This window comes from Schistocerca nitens, chromosome 6 (assembly GCF_023898315.1).
Source record: "Schistocerca nitens isolate TAMUIC-IGC-003100 chromosome 6, iqSchNite1.1, whole genome shotgun sequence".
NCBI classification, from domain to species: Eukaryota; Metazoa; Arthropoda; class Insecta; order Orthoptera; family Acrididae; genus Schistocerca; species Schistocerca nitens.
In genome coordinates, this window is record NC_064619.1 from 233764687 (window position 1) to 233785341 (window position 20655).

The window sequence follows — 20655 nt, forward strand, 5'->3', positions numbered from 1 at the left end:
CCTTAATTCTCATAACTGCTGTCAGGATTCTGAACAAATTGTAAATAGCCTTTTGCTACATGTATTTTACTGCTGAAACCTTTAGAATTTGAAAGCTGCCACCTACTGCCAGGTACTCTATATCAGCGACCTCAGTAGTCATTAGACATCATGAGAGTGCAGAATGGGGCACTCCGCAGAACTCATGGACTTCGAACATGGTCAAGTGATTGGGTGTCACTTGTATCATACATCTGTATGCAACATTTCCAGACTGCTAAACATCCCTAGGTCCACTGTTTACAATGTGATAGTGAAGTGGAAACATGACATGACACACACAGCACAAAAGTGTACAGGTGGGGCGAGTCTGTTGACTGACAGAGACCGCCAACAGTTGAAGAGGGCTGTAATGTGTAATAGGCAGACATCTATCCAGACCATCACACAGGAATTCCAAACTGCATCAGGATCCACTGAAAGTACTTTGACAGTTAGGCAGGGGGTGAGAAAATTCTGATTTCATGATCAAGCAGCTGCTCGTAAGCCACACATCACACCGGTAAATGCAACAATGCCTCACTTGGTGTGAGGAGTGTAAACATTGGACGATTGAACAGTGGAAAAACATTGTGTGGAGTGGCAGGGTGTGGGTATGGCGAATCCCTGGTGAACGTCATTTGTCAGCGTGTGTAGTGCCAACAGTAAAATTCAGAGGTGGAGGTGTTATGGTGTGGTCATGTTTTTCATGGAAGGGGCTTGCAACGCTTGTTTTTTTGCGTGGCACTATCACAGCACAGGCCTACATTGATGTTTTAAGCACCTTCTTGCTTCCCACTGTCGAAGAGCAATTCGGATATGGCGACAGCATCTTTCAACACGATTGAGCACCTGTTTATAATGCACGGCCTGTGGTGGAGTGGTTGCATGACAATAGCATCCCTGCAATGGACTGGCCTGCACAGAGTCCTGACCTGAACCCTATAGAACACCTTTGAGATTTTTGGAACGCCAACTTCGTGCCAGGCCTCACCGACTGACATCAATACCTCTCCTTAGTGCAGCACTCCGTGAAGAATGGCAGCCATTCCCCAAGAAACCTTCCAGCATCTGACTGAACATATGCCTGCAAAAGTGGAAGCTGTCATGAAAGTTAAGGGTGGGCCAACACCATATTGAATTCCAGCATTACCAATGGAGGGTGCCACGAACATATGCCTGTAAAAGTGGAAGCTGTCATGAAAGTTAAGGGGGGGCCAACACCATATTGAATTCCAGCATTACCAATGGAGGGTGCCACGAACTTGTATATCTTTTCAGCCAGATGTCTGGATACTTTTCATCACATAGTGTACATCAAAGGTGCAGCCAATGTAGAACTAACTTTCTGAAAATGTGGAACAATCAAAACTGAAGGCTTCTGTGATGCTAATGATGCATCAGAACTTGATCAATGGTGGGCTATATTTTTATGTTAGTTGGAGCAGCAATTTTTTTATGCTTAAAATACCTAATAATGGTTCTCTATCAAATACAGAAGCCAACAGCAGTCCCAGAAGCTGTGCAGTAGATATTCAGTGGTTGCTCTACGAACTGTGTACTAAACAAAGTGAAAAAACCAATAAACATGTTCTGTAATAATAGAGGTGCCACTGCACTGAAACACAATGGCATGCATCATGCTCAAACAACATTCACATGCAGCAACACTCTATACTTGAGCTAATTAATTTGGGAAAATTCAGCATCAAGTCAATCAGTGCCAATAAGCAGTGAACAGATTTTTGGACAAAGAGATAATTTAATTCTCTGAAAATAGTTTTGCAATTTTACTTACATTTATTTGGTTGGTGCATTAGTTTGTAGTGTTTTTGTTTAGCATGCTGGTATTCCAATTTCTAAGGGTTTATTTATCAAGTATCATTTTTTACTTGTAGTTCATTGTTGCTATTCGAGTTTACATATTTTCATTTTCTCAGTTGGATATAATGAGTGGAGCTGTGGATGCTGGAAAATGGAATGCCAAGTGGAGAAATTGGAACATTTCCAACAAATTCTTCTGTTTGAGCTCAATAGAGGGGTGATAGCAGCAGAAGCAGCTAGAAACATTTGTGCCACATATGGGGATAATGTCATTGGATGGAGCATAGTAAGAAAATGGTTTTCTCATTTTGACATTAGTGACTCTCCACATTCAGCAAGATCTTCGGGGTTTGATGAAGATTTTTTAAACACGTTAATCCACAATGGTCCTTGTCAGTGTACTTGAGAACTGGCAAATGTGATGACCTATGTGCATTCCACCATTATGTGACATTTGCATGTAGTGGGGAAGGTTCAAAAACCAGTTGTTTGGGTAGTGCATGCTCCAAGCCAAAATAACAAAAAGCAGCAGGTGGCCATATATGCACTTCTGCTTGCAAATTAATTGGCTGAGGACTAACATTGACCATTCCTGTCCTGTAACATTACTGGTGATAAGACATGATGTCTTTATGCTAACACTAGGAAAAGAAAAGAATAGCTGAGACCAAACAAAGCAGCAACTCCCCATACAAAGACTTGTGCACACCCATAAAAGACAATGCTATGCATCTGGTGGAACAGCAATGGTGTGGTGTACTACAAATTGCTTCTTCAAGGCGTAAACTTCACTACTGACGTTATTGTCAATAGCTGATATGTCTTGCAGACACAATCCAAGAACAACGACCAGGAAGACTTCATGAAGACTCCATGATAATGCCCACCTGCATTCTGATTGACTGACAAAAAATACTATACAGGAGTTGGATTGGGAAGTCATTCCATGCCTACTTTATTCACCTGATCTTGCACCCTTTGATTTTCAGCTTTTCTACTTTCCATCAAACAACCTTCAAGGAACTTCTTTTCCATATGAAAATGTGCTCCAAACATGGCTGGAAGAATTCTTTGCCTCAAAATCACAATTTCTGCAGGTGCAGAATCAAAAAGTTATCTCAGCTTTGGCAACTGTTGTAAATAGTGAAGAAGTATATATTATTGATGACTAAAGTTTCTGCTATGTGTAGCTTTCATGTTTATTAAACATATGGAAAACACTACAGACTTATGCTCCAACCTAATATTTACTGATTTCCTCTTTCGTTCATTCATTTAATGTTTCAGTAAGTGGTGAGATACTAGTGTTTACTCTCAACATCTACCTAAGGTAAGAGTTTAGTGTCCCACTGATATAAACATGATTAAAGGCAGAGTACAATCCTGTTATGAGAAATAAAATTGGCTGTGGCCTTATTTAAAGAACTACTGTAGCATTCACATCAAGTGATTTAAGAAAAAACTGGAAAATTAAGAGTACTTTAAAGCTCACTCCACACAAATATTAGCCCACTGTCTTAACCATTGCACCACTTAGTTCAATTTGTTAATTAATTAAAATAACATTATTGGACTTGACTACCAACATCATCTTCCTTCCAATGTATCAGTATTAACATTGCATTCCAAGACAGTTATCAAAATAAAAGCACAGAAGAAGGTAACCTACATACCAGTTTCTGAAACCATAATCTGGATCGAAGTGGACAGTAAGAGAAATGAAAAGTTTTTAATATTTGGTACCTTCAATACTTGCATCTTGAATTTCAGTTTTGTCTTAACTTCAGCATATGTTCATGCTTACTTGAAAATCTTTCTCTGAAACCAGTTTCCAACAACACAGTATCAACAACGTGTATTTAAAAAGGAGAGTGTTTCTCTTGAATCATGAAGCTACAATGTACTCAGCTGTACTTTTCAGGATATTTGTCAGGGCTAGTGACATCCAAGAAAGAGAGCTGGTTTGAAAAATATCTTCTTGCTCATTCAACTGCAGCTAGTCACCTTACTAATGCCTATTTGATATGCACCAGTGAGGAAAGAGAAAAATGAACTGAATGACCACACACATTTGTTATTTCAGCTACATGTCCTTACCATGGAACACTGCCTTGTCAAAGCACTGACTGTGGCTTATGTGTTTGCATGAAGCTGTAGTGCAGTTACTACTAGGGTCTTACAAGCAGATTAATCAGTTAAAGCGGATCCCACAATGCCCCTCCCCCACCCCCTCTCCGACATTAATTTCCACAGCCCTTCCCCAATTCCCAAGGTACCTAAGTATCCATCCAAAGTGTCACATGATCCATGCTGAGGGGTGTGTAGCACATGGAAAGAGGTGTAATGAATGAAGCCTCAGAGATACTGGGCAACCCTGAGTAATTAGCCTTGCACTGTGTGAAGCTCTTTGGTGTTGACCTAACAAATCGTCAACACAGATGAAAACTAAAAACATCAAGGGACTTGATGAGACCTTAAATTCTCAAGCATCAGTGCTAGAACCAATGGAAGCTGATTCTGCAACTAGATCTGGCGATAGAGCAGTCCGAGAAGTGATAATCATCACTGAGATGTCGGACTGGGACAAGGTCAAATCATTGTCTGTAGCTCCGAGGAGAAAACTTCTCAAAGAACAAAAAAAAGAAAGGCAAAGAATGATTACCTAAACATAAATGGAGTGAACTGAAAGATCTCAAACCTAAGATCACCAAAAAGTTCTCCTACTATTTATAGTTACTGACTGGCTTTACTAGGTCTTCTACTACTCATTATGGGTACTGGCTGGCTTTACTAGGTCTCCTACTACTCTTTATGGGTACTGACTGGCTTTATTAGAATTACAGGGAGAGAAACCACATAGCAAATTCCACTTTGATGTGGGCAACAGTGGGGCAAAACCACTGATGTTTTGTCTCCCTGTGTAAATCAGTCAGTCAATCCATCAGTTACATGTTCTTTTCATTGTATATAGTAGCCAAATCCACAAGTATGGCTTTGTTGATAATGAATCTTCACTCGTAAATGCCTGGCTTGATGAAGGCCAATCATATGCTGAATACTCCCTGATACATAAGGGAAATGTGCAGGCTGTCCATTTCATTTTTATATACCTGCCCTCCACTTACCCTTTGAAGCACTACCTCTGAATGAACGTATTAGGATATGACAGTTCTCCTGATCAATCTATTTTCTTCTGTTTTTCCTTTTATTGGTACTTTGCCACATCTTTCTTTTACTACCTATCCTCTCTCCCACTTTTCTTTCCATTTCCTTTTCTTTGTTTTTCACATTTTTCCATTTTCACTTTTTATGTTTTCCCATGCCACTACCTCTTGCAACATACAGTTTTCAGCCCCACCATTTTAAATTACATTCATTTACTTGATTATTATTGTTGTATTTGGCCATATGTCACCCATGTCTTGCTTCCAGCACAATGTGTTCACTTTGTTGGTTTCCCTACCCTTGGCCAACAGGTGTCTCTCCTCCTGAGACTATTTACAAATACCGCAAGTTCATCATATTCTGAGAACATGATACTGTAAACAAACAGTCTGTTGATACAAATGGTTCAAATGGCTCTGAGCACTATGGGACTCAACTGCTGAGGTCATTAGTCCCCTAGAACTTAGAACTAGTTAAACCTAACTAACCTAAGGACATCACAAACATCCATGCCCGAGGCAGGATTCGAACCTGCGACCGTAGTGGTCTTGCGGTTCCAGACTGCAGCGCCTTTAACCGCACGGTCACTTCGGCCGGCAGTCTGTTGATACACTGAAAGTTAAAAGTACCATGAAGGGGCACCAGTCATGCCATCAGTAAATAGGTGGCACTGCTTTTAAGGAAACAAGTCCTGTCCACAAGTCATGTGGTCACAGACATACTTCCGCCTGCTTGATATTTAAGGCAGGGCACAACCTCCAGTGGCAGCATTCAACCATTCTCTCAGTTCCAAGCCAGGAGCTGGCTACATCTCATAGCTCATCAATCAGAACTCCCCAAGACCAGGCCAGATGCTCCATTCTACAATGCACTGTCTCCACACTGCTTCCTGTTATGCCACACTATCCGGCCCACCTGGATTCCACTCCTACAGCCACTTGGAATTGCTGTAGTGCCAGTGGGTTTTGTTTCTGTTACTTTCAAGTGATCACCAAGAATTTTTCAGTTGCTATCCAAACTTAACTTTATTGTAAACTTATGCCGTGTATAAAGTGTTCTTATATTCAACCTGGGAATAATTTACTACAGTTTGCTGAGGCTTAACATTGGCAACAAGAATAAAGACATGTTTTCTGCTACACTTTTGTCTTATTACAGGAGCCATTGCTTTCTTGCTCAGGTTGGTTACTTAATGTGAGTGACACATTCATGCTGTGTGGACACTTTTTACACATTTCTGAACTATGTGGACTTGAATACCAGGTGTCTGTTTGCTGTTCTCATTGTGTTTCTGGGAGGTCAGTGCCAGGGGGAAACAATTCAGGGTTGATCCTGTGCCAGGCTTCATAGTAGCACCTCCTCTGGCTCCAGTGCATTCACTGTCTCTTCCACCATCCCCTTGTCTTGTCCACCACCATCCACTTCCAACCATGCCCAGTGCTGCTTCGCATGTTACTGCTATGTTTAGTCCTTCTCCCACGGGAGACTTTGACTAATAATCTGTTGGGGACGAAATTTGCGTCCACACACTGTGGTTCCTGGGGTCCTCAGCTGTTGTTCTGCCTGGCCACCATGCTCCCTACCTTCAGCTGCACTCACTCAACACTGCGTGCAATGCCACCTCATGCCTTGGCCACAAAAATGTAATCATGTCCAGCCTTCCTTATGAGAGTGGAACTGCCCAGGGTGCATCACCCAATCCATCTTATGCTGCTGCACATGACATCAGCCACCACCCATTCATTGCCCCCCACCCCTGGCCACAAGACTGACTTTGCTTCCATCCTCTGGTGCCTTTGTCATGAGAATCCAACCAAGGCTTCTTTCCCTTACAAGGGTGACACACAATGTCTTCCAGTGCTGAGGACCCCACTCACTTTCCTTCTAGCTGTGCCCAGAGCTGCATCCATGATGCAAAATCTGGCTCTCTGCATAAAGTACCATGACTCAACTGCCATCCAGCCACTACCCAATCCTGGTTGCACCTAACACTGCTTGTTTCCAATACCTTTACCTCAGTGCAGCCATGATCAGCCTTCCTTCCCAGGATGGTACTACACCTTCACTGCTGCTAAACATGCAGCCTGCATTCATAGTGTTGTCCTCTGGCTCCACTTATGGACCCTCTCTACTATGATGCAAAGTTATTTCCAAAAAGACACTGTTATGGTGTGGCTAATGGATGTAAAGCAATTTGCAGAGATGATCATGATGTCACTTATCTTGAAGCTGTCGAATATCCATTGTACATGTGGCTTCGTTTTCTAGGCAATCATTGATTCCGTTGTTGCTCTGGATGAAAAAGATGTGGGTTTTGACTATTACCAGACTACTGAAGTCATGAAGCAGCATTCCACAATTTTTTGTTTAGAAAAAGACATATTTATTGTCAGAACTTTGAACTCGAAAGTAATTTAGTAAATTTCGCAATCTCAAATCACAAAAATAAAGTACCACATGGATTGTGGACATCACATGTTTATCAAGAAACACACATAAAAACAATTCCCGTCCGCCGCCAACACACAAGTGGCCAAAATCATGTTGCTGACCAAAGATAACAGAGTCATATTGACAAAGAACTTATGATTTATGTATCAAATAATGATACTGCATTTTAAAGTTACATGAAATATCAAATAGCATGAAGGATAATTCAGTGATCATAATAATATGAATGACAAAACTGTACATATAAATAATGCAAGACAAACTTTTAGAAATAATAAAAGCCTAATTTAAATATACACGCTCTCAAATTTGCATTGATCGCAGCACCTACACTATAATCATACTAATCGCAGCACCTACCCTATAATCATACTAAGTGAATGCTTTTTTGATAACAACTTTAATTAGTGTGTAATATCTTATAACAAAATGGGCTCTAATGGTCAGTTCCATTACACACTACAGCTGAACCCAATGCTGCTCCATGGTTAAGCCTGACATTGCCCATCAATAAGCACTATTGCTTCCAGTTGACACAGCCAAGGTTGATCTCTTCCTTTCAGCACTATGTGACTCTGCTTCTATGTAACGTACATCCACCCTATGGATGTAGATTTTTTTCCAGGTTCCTGCGCTTGTCGCAGTAACACCCTTCCCACTACCCACTTGTCTCACTCTATCCAGTTGCTCCCATGCTCTGGCATAGGCTATGGCAACAGCCTTTCTGCCACCCCAGGACTCCCTTTGGCCAACATGTTTCCTGTGCTCCTGTGTCCATGCTATTTCTATTACTTTTTGTTGCATCTCTCCATGCTCCCAGCTCCCTCCAACATTTGTGTACTCCTCACATGCTCCTTACATACCCTTTCACACTTCTGCACCACTCCTCCCTTATGCTCTCACAGAAGTGACTGCTGTTCTCATGTTTGTCAGTACTTGCTGTCACCGCATCTGTCATCAGCACTGCCGCACTCCTGGCATCTGATTGTTAAAACCTAATCTCATAGTGTTTGCAGTGCCTCTGCAGTATCTACTCTGTGGCCACCAGAGACTTCATGCCTCATGTGGGACCAACATTGGGTCAACATGTCTGCCTCTGTGGGCCACTGTATGCCTTACACTGCCACTAATTCTCCTCCATCTTCTCTTCACAACACTGCCCAGGACAGCCATAACCTGGGCAGCATCCACTGCACAACTTCAGGTCCTGGATTCCTGGGATTGGGTTGCAACCACACTGGATTCCCCATTCCACTAAACCCCTCATATCACCTGAGGGAAGCTTCCATTCAAGATCTGCGGCCTTTCTCAAGATAGTTTCGCCAACTTCACAAGGGGGAAAAGGGGTTGCATATTGGCCACACCAACTATGTTACACTTCCAATATGTCACAGTGCTGTGGTTTTCCTATCCTTGGCCTGCAGGCAACTCTTGTCCATGAACTATTTACAAATAGCACAAGGGCATCGCATGTTGTCGATACGACACTGTATACAAACAGTCTGTTGATGCACTACTTGTTATAGGCACCACCAGGGACACCTTCTGAGAGTGCATGCATCAGGAAACCAATGGCGCTGCTTTTGACAAAACAAGTTCTGTTTGCTTGCGATGTGATCATGGATGCTGCTTCACAGTTTGCCACATCACAGGGCCTTCCTGGACACTGTTCCTACAGCTGCTCGGAATGAGGCATCCCTTGAAACAGTTATAATGGCAGTGGACTTCATTTCTGTTTCTATCAAGTGATCATGAACAGTCTTTCAGTAGTTACCCAAGCATCACTTTATTGTGCACTTGTGCTGTGAATAAAGTGTTCTTGGGGTCAACCTGGGAATCACCATTTACTAAAGAATGCAAAATCCAAACCAGGTCATAACAGTGGTGGTGAAAGACTTAACAGTTATATCTTATCATGTTTCCTATTTTTGACTTCACCTTAATGCAACAGGCAAAGGCATTTTCTTATAGCTGATTCTCTCTTAAAATATTGACTTTCTTCCAGCAATGAAATTTCTCTTGCATGATGAGAAGTACAGAATGGGACTTATGAGTAAGGTAATTCTGTCATCAATGCAAACGTTGTTTGAATACCTCAACACTTTACTTGGCATGCTCCTATTGGAGGTAGTATGCCCTTGCATTCTTCTGATTTTTGGAAGGACTTACCCACCCAGTAATAGGGAGACCTACCAGTTAATGTGGGCTCCAAATCACAGTGCAACATTGTACTTTTCACATTAACAAACAGTGCCAGAGGTGAAATAAGTGCTAAGTAATACAAAATATCCTAGTACTGAGCAAGGATCAAACCCAAGACCTTTGGATCAGGAGTCAGCAAGCCACACATGGTTTATATAAGTTGAATGAATGAACTAATCTATTATATTTACTTCTGTGCCTTGGGAGAAAATTGGTTTCAATAGATGAACATGTATTAGTGTCTCCTGAGATTTCTGGAGATCATCCTCCAGTTGTTCCCGGTTCTGGGTCTGATAGCTAAGTGTCTTCTTTTTGTCTACTGCTATCAATCCAGAAGTTGCATATATACTCTCATTCAGCATATATTACACACCTTAAAACTGGAAAAAAATCAGTTTTATTGGATATATATGTCTGATTCTTACCGTATGTTGTTTGAGTTTGTGAGCTTATAAATTATGGAGACAAATGCTTCCACTCCACACTGAGGTAAAGCTCTAGATACTACATACACCCTGTGAGATGGGCTTGTACATTTTTCAGCAGCAGACTTCAGATTTTGAATCCACTTCTCAGTCTTAGGTACTGCGCTTACAAGGCTGCTCCTATTTTGATCAATTTTTCTTTCCTAGAAACATTCATAGTAGTTATTGTTCTACTTAGGTCATTATCATCAGATTAAATAAATATTTGTTAAGCATTTTAGTGTAAAAATGAGATTGTCTAAATGCATATTGAGGCAACCTTCAGCTGAATAACAGTGTTATGTTTGTCATGGAGAGGCAACACTTTTCGTATTCAACATCTTCCTCCAATGGTATTTTCAAAACACAGTGAGTAGGAAACTAGTTGAAATGTCGTGTCAATGGATAAACTAACACAATTCCATTACAGAAATTAACCTAGAAAGTGTGTATCTACAAAATTGATCATGTGCAAAATGTTTTCTTTTCAGTTGTGTAAGAGATGAAATCCAAGAGAAAACTGTATTACAATACTTAAATTATGGAAGTAACGTCATGCTGAGTGACCTCCTTGGTCAGAAATTACTGAGATTCTTAATAAAATGCGAATACATTACTCATGAATATGAACAAACCTTCTTCAACAGCAAGTATTTTTTCCCATTAATACAGTATTGAATCACAGTCACAGTATTTTTTCCTTGTTCCCATGAACTTTTATTGGAAACAACAGCAAGCAAAAACATTTCATTTCCTTGAAGTAATGATTCAGCAGTCGTTAAAGAGGTCTCATCTGCGATTACCAAAATGCAGTCTGACAATATTTTTCCTGTAGCTTGTGCATCTTTGAAATCACTAGCTCGATCAATGTCAATCTATGAAAAAGTTATAATAATGATTAATTGTGATCCAGTTTTATATTAATAAACACAAATAAACAGTAATTCATTCAAATAAATCTATGTAATTATGACTCAGACAAAAAGTCAGAAATTAATGTTAAGAAAAATAGTGAGAAAAGTAGTATCTATTGAAAATAACTTGGGAATTAGTTATGAATTTATTTTCCATTCTTTCAATACCTGTGAGCATACTCTTCATTTATCTTGATTTTTATCCATAAATTCTTCTGTTTTGCTTAATCTATGTACATAACAAAGAGTACACTAAGCAGATTCAGAAGGATGTAGGTTGCAGTAGGTACTGGGAGATGAAGAAACTTGCACAGGATAGAGTAGCATGGAGAGCTGCATCAAACCAGTCTCAGGACTGAAGACCACAACAACAACAACAACAAAGAGTATTAATTGGCATTATTGAAACTACCCCATTCTCTGATTTCCCAGTTGCTTAACTGTGAGTGAAGGAAATCATTCATAGTATATCCACTAATATGTCTAACAGAATAGGACTGTCTCCTTAGGTATTACAGAAACAATACCAACTTCAGCAATGACGACTGAAAGACAATGGAAAAAATATCAGCTTGCAAGCTCACAGAACTAGCAATAACTTGAAATGCTTTATATTCTCTTTGAGTACAGGTCTGAGTAGTTCTTGCAGTAGCCACCAGAAAGATCGCGGGAGCCGCACATTGGCACGGCGCGTCACGGACGGTAGTTGCCGCAAGTAGAGTCCTGTCCACCAGAGAGCACGCGAGAATTCGGACGCGACCTCTGCCAGCGGAACAACAACAACAACTCAGGCAGCACGGGCCGTGCCCAGTCAGTTAACATCGGGCATGCCTAGGACACAGTCCCGGTCTACGCTAAGTGAAGTGCGATGTAAAACATGACCAGTGTTACTACAGTTCTTATGGCTTCACTTTTGGTTTATAGTTTCCTTTTATGTCTACCCTAAGCATTTGATGATACTGAACGATTAAGACTGAAAATTTATCTCTGTGTTCTTATGTTAGTCATTTTTCCTTTTCAGGAACTGGCTTGAGATATTTCCCTCCTGATAAACACCATCAGTTCTCATGTTCATATCTATGGCATAAATGCACAGTGAGCTGTTTAAGTTAAAGAATTATTATCATTATTACTATTATTTCTCCAGAATAAGATAAGATACATTGTCCATTTATGTAGGTTCATAGTAAGGAGCCCTGTGGTAGTATAGCAGAAATCAGAAAACAAAAAATTAATGAGATGTTATTTACAAAGACCTAATATCCTAACAGTCATGAAATAGATTAAAAGCAAAGTATTTCTGAATCTGTTGGAGATAAATAAATAATAAATTTGCACTGTTTGTACATCTGTGAACATGTGTGGTAGTAGGGGATAAATAAATTTGCGCTGTTTGTACATCTGTGAACATGTGTGGTAGTAGGGGATGAAGCAACTGGCCCTTCAAAACTAAAAAGTAACTTTACTATAAACCAAACACAAAGCAACAATCAAAATAAAGTCAGTTTGTTCTAAACTGCATGTCTTTGCACACCTGTGAACTCAAAATCTGTTTCTGAGTAACATTCAAAACCATGTTTTTCCACCTTGTGCACTGTATCGTGCTTGCCTGGATATTTCTTGCCATGTTGTCCACAAGGTGGGTAATATATGTGAATATGACCATCATCAAGTGTCATATAAATGTCGGTGTTCTCTCGTTCAACATCTTCATACACCATGGTGCTGGGCGGTTTGTACTGTTATTTATAATGGTCACCCAGATGTCAAACTGTTGTTATATAGATGGTTGTGTGCTGTCTGGGTCAATACAGCTCTGCTAGTTTCCTCATGGTAACTACAAGCCACAATTTATAGGTGGTAGTCACCATGTGGTGTAATTGACTGTCTGTGACCACTATGAGGCAGATCTTCAATGTTTTGTGTCTCACTATAATGACTGAGTATGTTGCACATCAATTTGGTGAGTAAGTTTTGTGCTGACAACCCTCTTGCCACAATGTGACAGTGCCTGATGCTTGAAATGACCCTTCATGGCATGTTGACAGATTTACCAGAATAGACAAGCCATATTCTCTCATTGACAATTTGAGACATTTGTACTGTACTTAATGGCAAGAAAATGCAGATTTATATTTCCCTCCTTTAAACAGGTAGCTGTACATAAATTTCCTGTGGTCAAAACACTGCTGAAAAAGAGGATTTTGCAAAACCTTCTTATCTCTCTATGTAAGAATATTTTATTCAACCACACAAACAGTAAACTGCTGATATATCTGGAACAGGAGAAGCATTTTATGTTGTTTGGTTACTGCTAGCTTACCTGTATTTCAGGAAAATTGCTTAATGATGACTGCACAGTTTCAGACAAATTACGATCACTACAGATGTCTTTCACAGATCCTTTGGTTCTGGATTTTAATTCATCAGCTTTATTTTCTAGGATAATTTGTAGTGAAACATCTACAAATTCATTTATATTCTGTGTGAAGAAATGTAGTGTCAGTGTTACAACACAGTCTATTTTAAATCAGAATTACAATTACTGTATTAAATCTTAATGCATTTTAGTAAACAGTTGTTTTAAATACCTTAAATGTGGATCTGTTGTGTGATACGAACTTCACACTTCCAAGCTTTAGTACCATTTTCTTTGGAAAACTGCTTGGAGGAACATTTATGTCAGTCCCACATATTTCTAGTCCATCACATTTCACAATATTTAAATGCTTGTGAAATATGGCTTCTGTCTCTGCAAAATGGAAAATACTGGAATTGATAATGAGAAACAAAATAACTACAATGACAAAAACAACAACAGCTTCAGTCAAATAGTTACTTTTTGATGGCACTACAGGTTTCACTGTTGACATTCTGATAGATCTGTAACAGATTTTACTCTCTCTTGTTTATTCTTTACATAATTACCACATATTTTAAATGATTTTATATTATGTATCAGATATTTTAATTCAGCTACTTGTTGCAAAGTGAACTACATGGTTGCTCATTGCATGACAAAAAATTTACTGTATCTCAACTTTTATGAGCTTTAATACCCAGTATAATCATATCCAAATCTATTGCTGGCCACTTCTGTCAATATTATATCATAACTTTGTGTGAAAAATGTGTTCAGGAATTGTGAACTCAGTAACAAAACAACAGAAAAGTTCATGACATATTCAACAGAACAATCAATTTTTGGAAATATAATGTAATTGGGTAGATAAAAAATCTTCTCACCAAGCAGTGACAGGAGAAAAGTAGTTACTGATAAGAAATGCCGATATGAAAGAAAGTAATATAAATTAGAGCCAGTTTGGTGGCAAAAACCAAGGCACCTAGGTGCCCATTTCACTATATGGGTAATCTAGATCTCAGTGCCTGTTTCACCACACATGCCATGCAGGTGGCAACTGGCATTACAACAACCTGGCCTTAATTTCTCCAGCCTCAGCATTTCTTTTCAATAACTAGTTTTCTCCAGCTGCCAATTGGCGAGTAAATTTCTTATCTATTGAATTACATTATATCAACAGATCCACTAGGAATTTATGGAGAGTATAGTATTTTTAGTGGCACCACTGAATGTACCTGATGGGTTATACAGATCTGCTGATATGACTATGTGTAATGTTTCACACATCTGGTGAAGTTGCTTGTGACAGGAACGGGGCCAATATCACAGGCAGGTCATATGACCTTCCACGGTGAGCCAAGTATAAGGTCACTCAGTTTGTGGTCTCTGCTTCAGTTTCAGTTATCCAACTCACAGTGTACTCTTTAGTGCCTACTGTTGCTGCGATAACAAGTTTTAGTGCCTACTGTTTTCTGTGAGTTTAATTCAAAAGATCATGAACTTTTGTTAACCACCACCTATTGCTTATATGGAACTTTGATAATAAAATACATGTTATCCAGCTAAGCAACACTTGAATTTCACTCTACTCTGGAATTATCTCCAAATAACTTCTACTGTGGGTCATAAGACTCTTTCATGAAAACCTGTTTCTGTTTGGTTCAATGACTAATTTGACTATTTATGTTGTTGTGACAGGTGTTATTTATATTTAATAAAGCTGTGGTCTAATGTGAGGGCTACAGTACTGGTGATGCAGTGGTAACAATTTTGCTTCATAATGTAGTACCATGGATGCCAGATTTTTCGAGATCTAGCAGTAATGGCTTCATGACTTGATCAAGCACTTCACTAGTTCACAGGAACAAAGCATCAGGAATTACTCAAATACGTAATTGGTTCAATGCGAAGCAACTCAAACTGAAGCAGCAGCATCAACAGGCCCTAACAGACATCCCATTTCTGCCATTTAATGAAGCTCAAGAAGACTGGGAAATATATTAAAAATGCCTTGTGCTGCATTTTCAGGCAAGTGAGATTAAATGTCTAGATCACCAATGGACCTCTTTGCTGTCTACAAATCTTCAGTTATATTCCTTTGTTCAAATGCCTCATTGTCCAATATTTCAATGTTACCATTGTCTGATACATTATCTTTATTGTCTGAACATTTTTCCAACAAAATGCATGTGGTATTGGAAGGGTATGAGTTCTTACAACACTGCAAATCAGGCACTACAAGTTATGATGCTTGGATAGCAGAATTGCAGGGATGAGTCAAAAATACATATTTACAAGTTTAATTCATGAAGTAGTGAGGCACTTAAACCCAGATAAGGAGGTCTAAATGCAAACTTCAAGAGCAACACTCCTGCCTGAAGTGCTATGATTTGCAAATGCATCTGTAATGTCAAAAGTGGCACAACAAACTTTTCTGGCAGCTTTGACATCTCACAGGAGGTCCATAGCTGTACTGATACAGTACAGTGGGTTTCCATCATGGACTATAAAATGGTAAACAGATTCTGTTCATCAGCAGTCAGCCGGCCATGTTCTCCACAACCCTGGGCTATTGGCAGGTGTTATTTGTGGCAACATACTTTATTTCCTTGCAACACAGATGAGAATGTCCAAGTTATGAGGATTAGTGTTGTAAGTGTTTATTTAGACATCAATTTGCAGAAGTATGCATTAGTGTAATGGGCACAAGACAGAAGCTCCAGTTGATGCAAATTAAAACATTTCAAACAGTGATCAGATGCTGATGCCATGTAAAAATTTTGCAACAGTGTAAAACATTCTAGTGACCCTTCTTTTTTTACAGGTGCACTGGGCTCAGTAAAAAGCCAGTCAATATTATTTAGCACATATGCTCCCTCACTCAGTGCAGTGAAAATAAAGTTGTGCGTATACAGCCACAATGAGGGGTCACTCTTTTTATAATCAGGTCTCTTGAACAATGTTATTTTTGGTTGTGGGAGATCTGTCAGTTGAGACTATCTTTGGCTTCAACATACAGTCCACTTTTGTAGTTTTATTACATCATGCAGGACACTCCCTGAGATTGATGATGCCTTGTGCCCTTGATACAATTAGTACACAATTTATACCACAGTTTGAACCTAGTTTGGGGAAAGCAGTTGACTTTCTGGCTCTTATTTCCTTAAATGAAATCCAAGATGTTTTGAAACCTCTCCCCCCTCCCAAGTTCCATTTATTATGAAGGTTGAGGTTAAGACTGAATTTGACAGGCCCTCATATCATACAGTCTGTGGGCTTTGCCATTAGTGGTGGTTAGGAACTCTATGAGCTTTGTCTGTTATATGGAGATTTTAAGTACATCATTAATGCTCAGGTGGACACTGATTCTTATCCCTTACTTCATTAAGATGCACGCTTTTCTAACCTTCCATGCGGTAAACTATTCTCCAAACTAGATCTCAGAGGGCATATTTTTATTCCTCTTGATGAAGTCTCATGAAAGATATCAGACTTAAACAAAGTGTTCAGTTTATATCAGTATAGCTGATTTTTTCAGCTCTTGCACAGAGAGCACTTAAGTTTAGCTTTTTCAAATGTGCTTTCTTTCAGTCTTCAGTCACTTACTGAGGTTATATCATCAGTGAAGAGTGCCTTGAGCACTCCACAGAATATGTAGAGGCTATTTAGAATATGCCTGTGCCTACATCCATTAAGGACCTACCTGTGATTTATTCCCAAGGCAGCCTCCATATTCTGCCCACTCAACCATATTGGTAAAAATGGATTGTCTTATCAAGCAGTACATTCAGGTTTTAAAATTAATTTAAAATTGGCCTGGTGTTACAGAAGGAGATGACACAGGAGATCAGTATATAGATGAAATGGATAGGACATTATCCGTTAATAAAGTCTCTGGTAAAGTTATTGATATATTTCAATAACTTCTGGTTCCCACTGCAAATACGTCTGTGGGTAGTGGTGCTGGAAGGGAAAGACCTTTTTGACGTGGTGCAGATGACAGCTGTCACAGTGGTTGGTGTGCCTGACATGAACAAACTTACAAGTGGAGGCATCTGCGAAGTGGAGATTGACATCTAGGAAGGTGGGTCATTGAGTTGAGATAGACTAGATGATGCAGATTTGAGAGTAGGTGTTGACTTTATGGTGGAAAGAGTGAAGGTTGTCCCTTCCATGAGCCAATATCATGAAAATGTCATCAATGAATCAGAACCAGCCAAGGGGTTTTCTGTGTCGACAGGATAGGAAGGATTCCTCAAGGTGGACCACAAAGAAGCTGGCATAGGACAGTGCCCTCCAAGTACTTATGGCAGTACCACAGATTTGTTTACAGGATTGACCATCAGAAGTTAAAAATTGTGGGTCAGGATTTGGTTGGCTAGGAGGATTAGAAAAACAGGTGGTGGGTTTGATATCAGGAGGACTTTGGAAAGATAGCATTCCATGACCATGGAGGATGTTGTTGTATAAGGACATCACATCCACAGTGACCAATGAGGAGTCTGATGGTAATGGGACTCTCTCTCTCTCTCTCTCTCTCTCTCTCTCTCTCTCTCTCTCTCTCTCTCTCTCTCTTACCTTCCCTCCCCCTCTCTGCCCCACTTTTCCATCCCTCTATTTCTCTCTTCCCTCCCTCCCTCCTTCATCTCCATCTTCCTCTCCTTTCCTCCTCTCCCAACTCCTTTCCTGTCTCTACCTCATATGTGCTCTAACCTCTGCCGAGGAAGCTGTCAAGAGACTTGCCTCGTGACTACCCAGTCATCCTCTCCTCATCTCTTGTATCCTTTCACACCCCCTATCCATCTATATCTGACAGGCAACTGCTCTGAATAATCCATAACCAATGGTCAATCTCATCTCCAGCTGGAGGTGGGTACATTTGGGTGTCTGTATAGTTGTGTGTACTTTCACTAAAAAAAGAGCAAGTTCTTGGAAACTAGTGCAAATACAAGGGTTGCCCAGAAAGTAATACATCACATTTTTTTCTCAGCTGAAAACAATGCTACAAATCCAAAACACTATGTATGTATTATTTGAAGTCTCCTGGGTAAGCGTGCCAAGTTTCCATCACTTCTGACAGGTAGCATACCTACAGGACAGTTCCAAAATAGCGTATGTAGGTGATGTATGTTACACACAATGTATCATCATTGAATTTCTCACTGCAGAAAAAGAAACTGTGAGGAATATACAAAAATGCTGTGTAAAGTCTATGGAGCATCTGCTGTCGACAGACGTACAGTTAGTCACTGGGTACGGAGGGTGAGGTCATCAGAAGGCAGTTCAGCGGAGCTCCACGATTTGCAGCAGTCGGGGACACCATCCATGGCTGTCATAGCTGACATGGTGCAGCAAGCTGAAGCTGTCATCTAGGAGGACAGACACATTGCAACATGTTTTGCTGCAACATGATAAGGCTTGGCCCACACATGTCTGAGGACTGCTGAAAACATCGCTAAACAGGGCTGGACAGTGTTACCCCATCCAACCTACAGCCCTGACCTAGCCCCTTGGACTTCCACTTGTTTGCACCATTAAAGGATGCCATTCGTGGAAGACATTTTGAGGATAATGAGGAGATGATTCACACAGTGAAGCACTGGTTCCACCACCAGGACAGGAATTGGTACCGACAGGGCATAATGCCCTTGTTTTGCACTGAATGAAGGCCATAGAACAGGATGGAGATTACATGGAAAAATAGGGTGTGTATATAAAACACTATTCTTTCATGTGTGTAATTCTCATTATGTTCAATAAAGAGTTGAAGAAAAAGAATGTGGTGCATTAGTTTCTGGGCAACCCATGTACTGCTTTCTGCTGCATGTCTGTATACACCACACATCAGTCAGCTATAGGTAAGTGTTTATATACTATTCCATCCCAAAATTCTGTCATTATCAAGCTAAGTCATGCTTGATCCTAATTCTTACGCTGTGGAATGATCTCCAAATAATAATGTAGCTCAGAAGAATCTTTCACCAAGAACTGTTTTTGCTTGGTTCATGGATTAATAAACTATTTACTTTGTTGTTGCAGAAGTTATTTATGTTCACTAAACATTGTGGTCAGAAATGAGGGCTACAGAAGTAGTACTCCATTAATTTAGTTAATTTAGAGATTTACTTTCTCCCACTATAGGTGGTGAAGTGATTGATAGATTAAACTTACCTTTACCAAATTTTAATCTTCCACTTTCTCTATTCAAACATCAAATTGCTGTTTGTAATTCAGAACCATTTAGGTGTTGCAGTAATTAATACAGGCAACTTGCATTTGAGAGGACGGTGATTTAAGTCCCTGTCCAGCATACACATTTAGATTTTCTATGATTTCCCTAAATCTGTTAAAGCAAATGCTGGCATAGTTCTCTTGAAAAGGACACAGATGGATTTCCTATCTAAGTTTCTCCAATCTGAGCTTATGCTCCATCTCTAATGACCACATCATTGAGGAGACATCAAATACTTACTGCCCCTTCTTATTTTTTATACTTTAGCTTAGATGATGTCATGTACAAGCATAAATGATTATTTTTGTTGTTATAACTACATATTCTGCTGTTTAAGTGTGTGGTTATTGTGATCTTGGCAGACATTTAATGATAACATCTTCAAACAGTGATGAAAAAGGATTAGAGATTAATCTCATGTCTTATATTTTTCAAGACATTTTAAGTTGCATAACTGTCTTTCTACATATTCTTTGTACACCTCAAACTGTCTTATGCTGGGTAGTATAACTGTCTCATTTATCAATATAATTTTCTGTCTTGTTCTTACAATCATGCACAAATTATGGGAAGAATAAGAATCCACTTGTTTCTGTATGTAATCAAGTTTAACAACTGTGGACCTTAAACAACACCTAACATTAAATTTTCACAATTGTCAGGGTAAAACCAATAAAACAGTCAAAAACTGAGAAATTTAGGAGATTGCTCCAAGAAATTAATTGGATGGATATTCACAGCATCCAAGACACAAATGGAAAATACAAAACATTCTTTAATAAAGTTAGCACCTTATTTGAAAATTGTTTTCCCCTGAAGGTAACTCAAATTAAGCAGAAGTCTAATAAGAAACGATGAATCACACAAGGGATAAAGGTATCATGTGAGGCAAAAAGGAAACTCTATCTGATATGTAGGGACACCTTTGATACTAGCATTATAGCTCATTACAAAAATTACTGCACAATATTGAAGAAGGTTATCCAGAAATCTAAACACCTGCATTATGAGAAGAAGATAAAT

The 20655-nt window shown here is 39.5% G+C and overlaps 1 protein-coding gene across 1 annotated transcript in view; it reads right to left on the reverse strand.

Annotated features, from left to right (window-relative positions):
* The window catches only part of LOC126262867 (fatty acid synthase-like), a 379208-nt gene that overhangs the window by 130508 nt on the left and 228045 nt on the right, over window positions 1–20655 (reverse strand). The window contains exons 19-22 of the mRNA XM_049959735.1: window positions 13630–13790; window positions 13362–13520; window positions 10760–10999; window positions 10086–10288 (exon numbers count right to left, since the gene is read on the reverse strand). Of these exons, the coding sequence (XP_049815692.1) occupies window positions 10086–10288; window positions 10760–10999; window positions 13362–13520; window positions 13630–13790 (763 nt within the window). The remainder of the gene's footprint in view (window positions 1–10085; window positions 10289–10759; window positions 11000–13361; window positions 13521–13629; window positions 13791–20655) is intronic.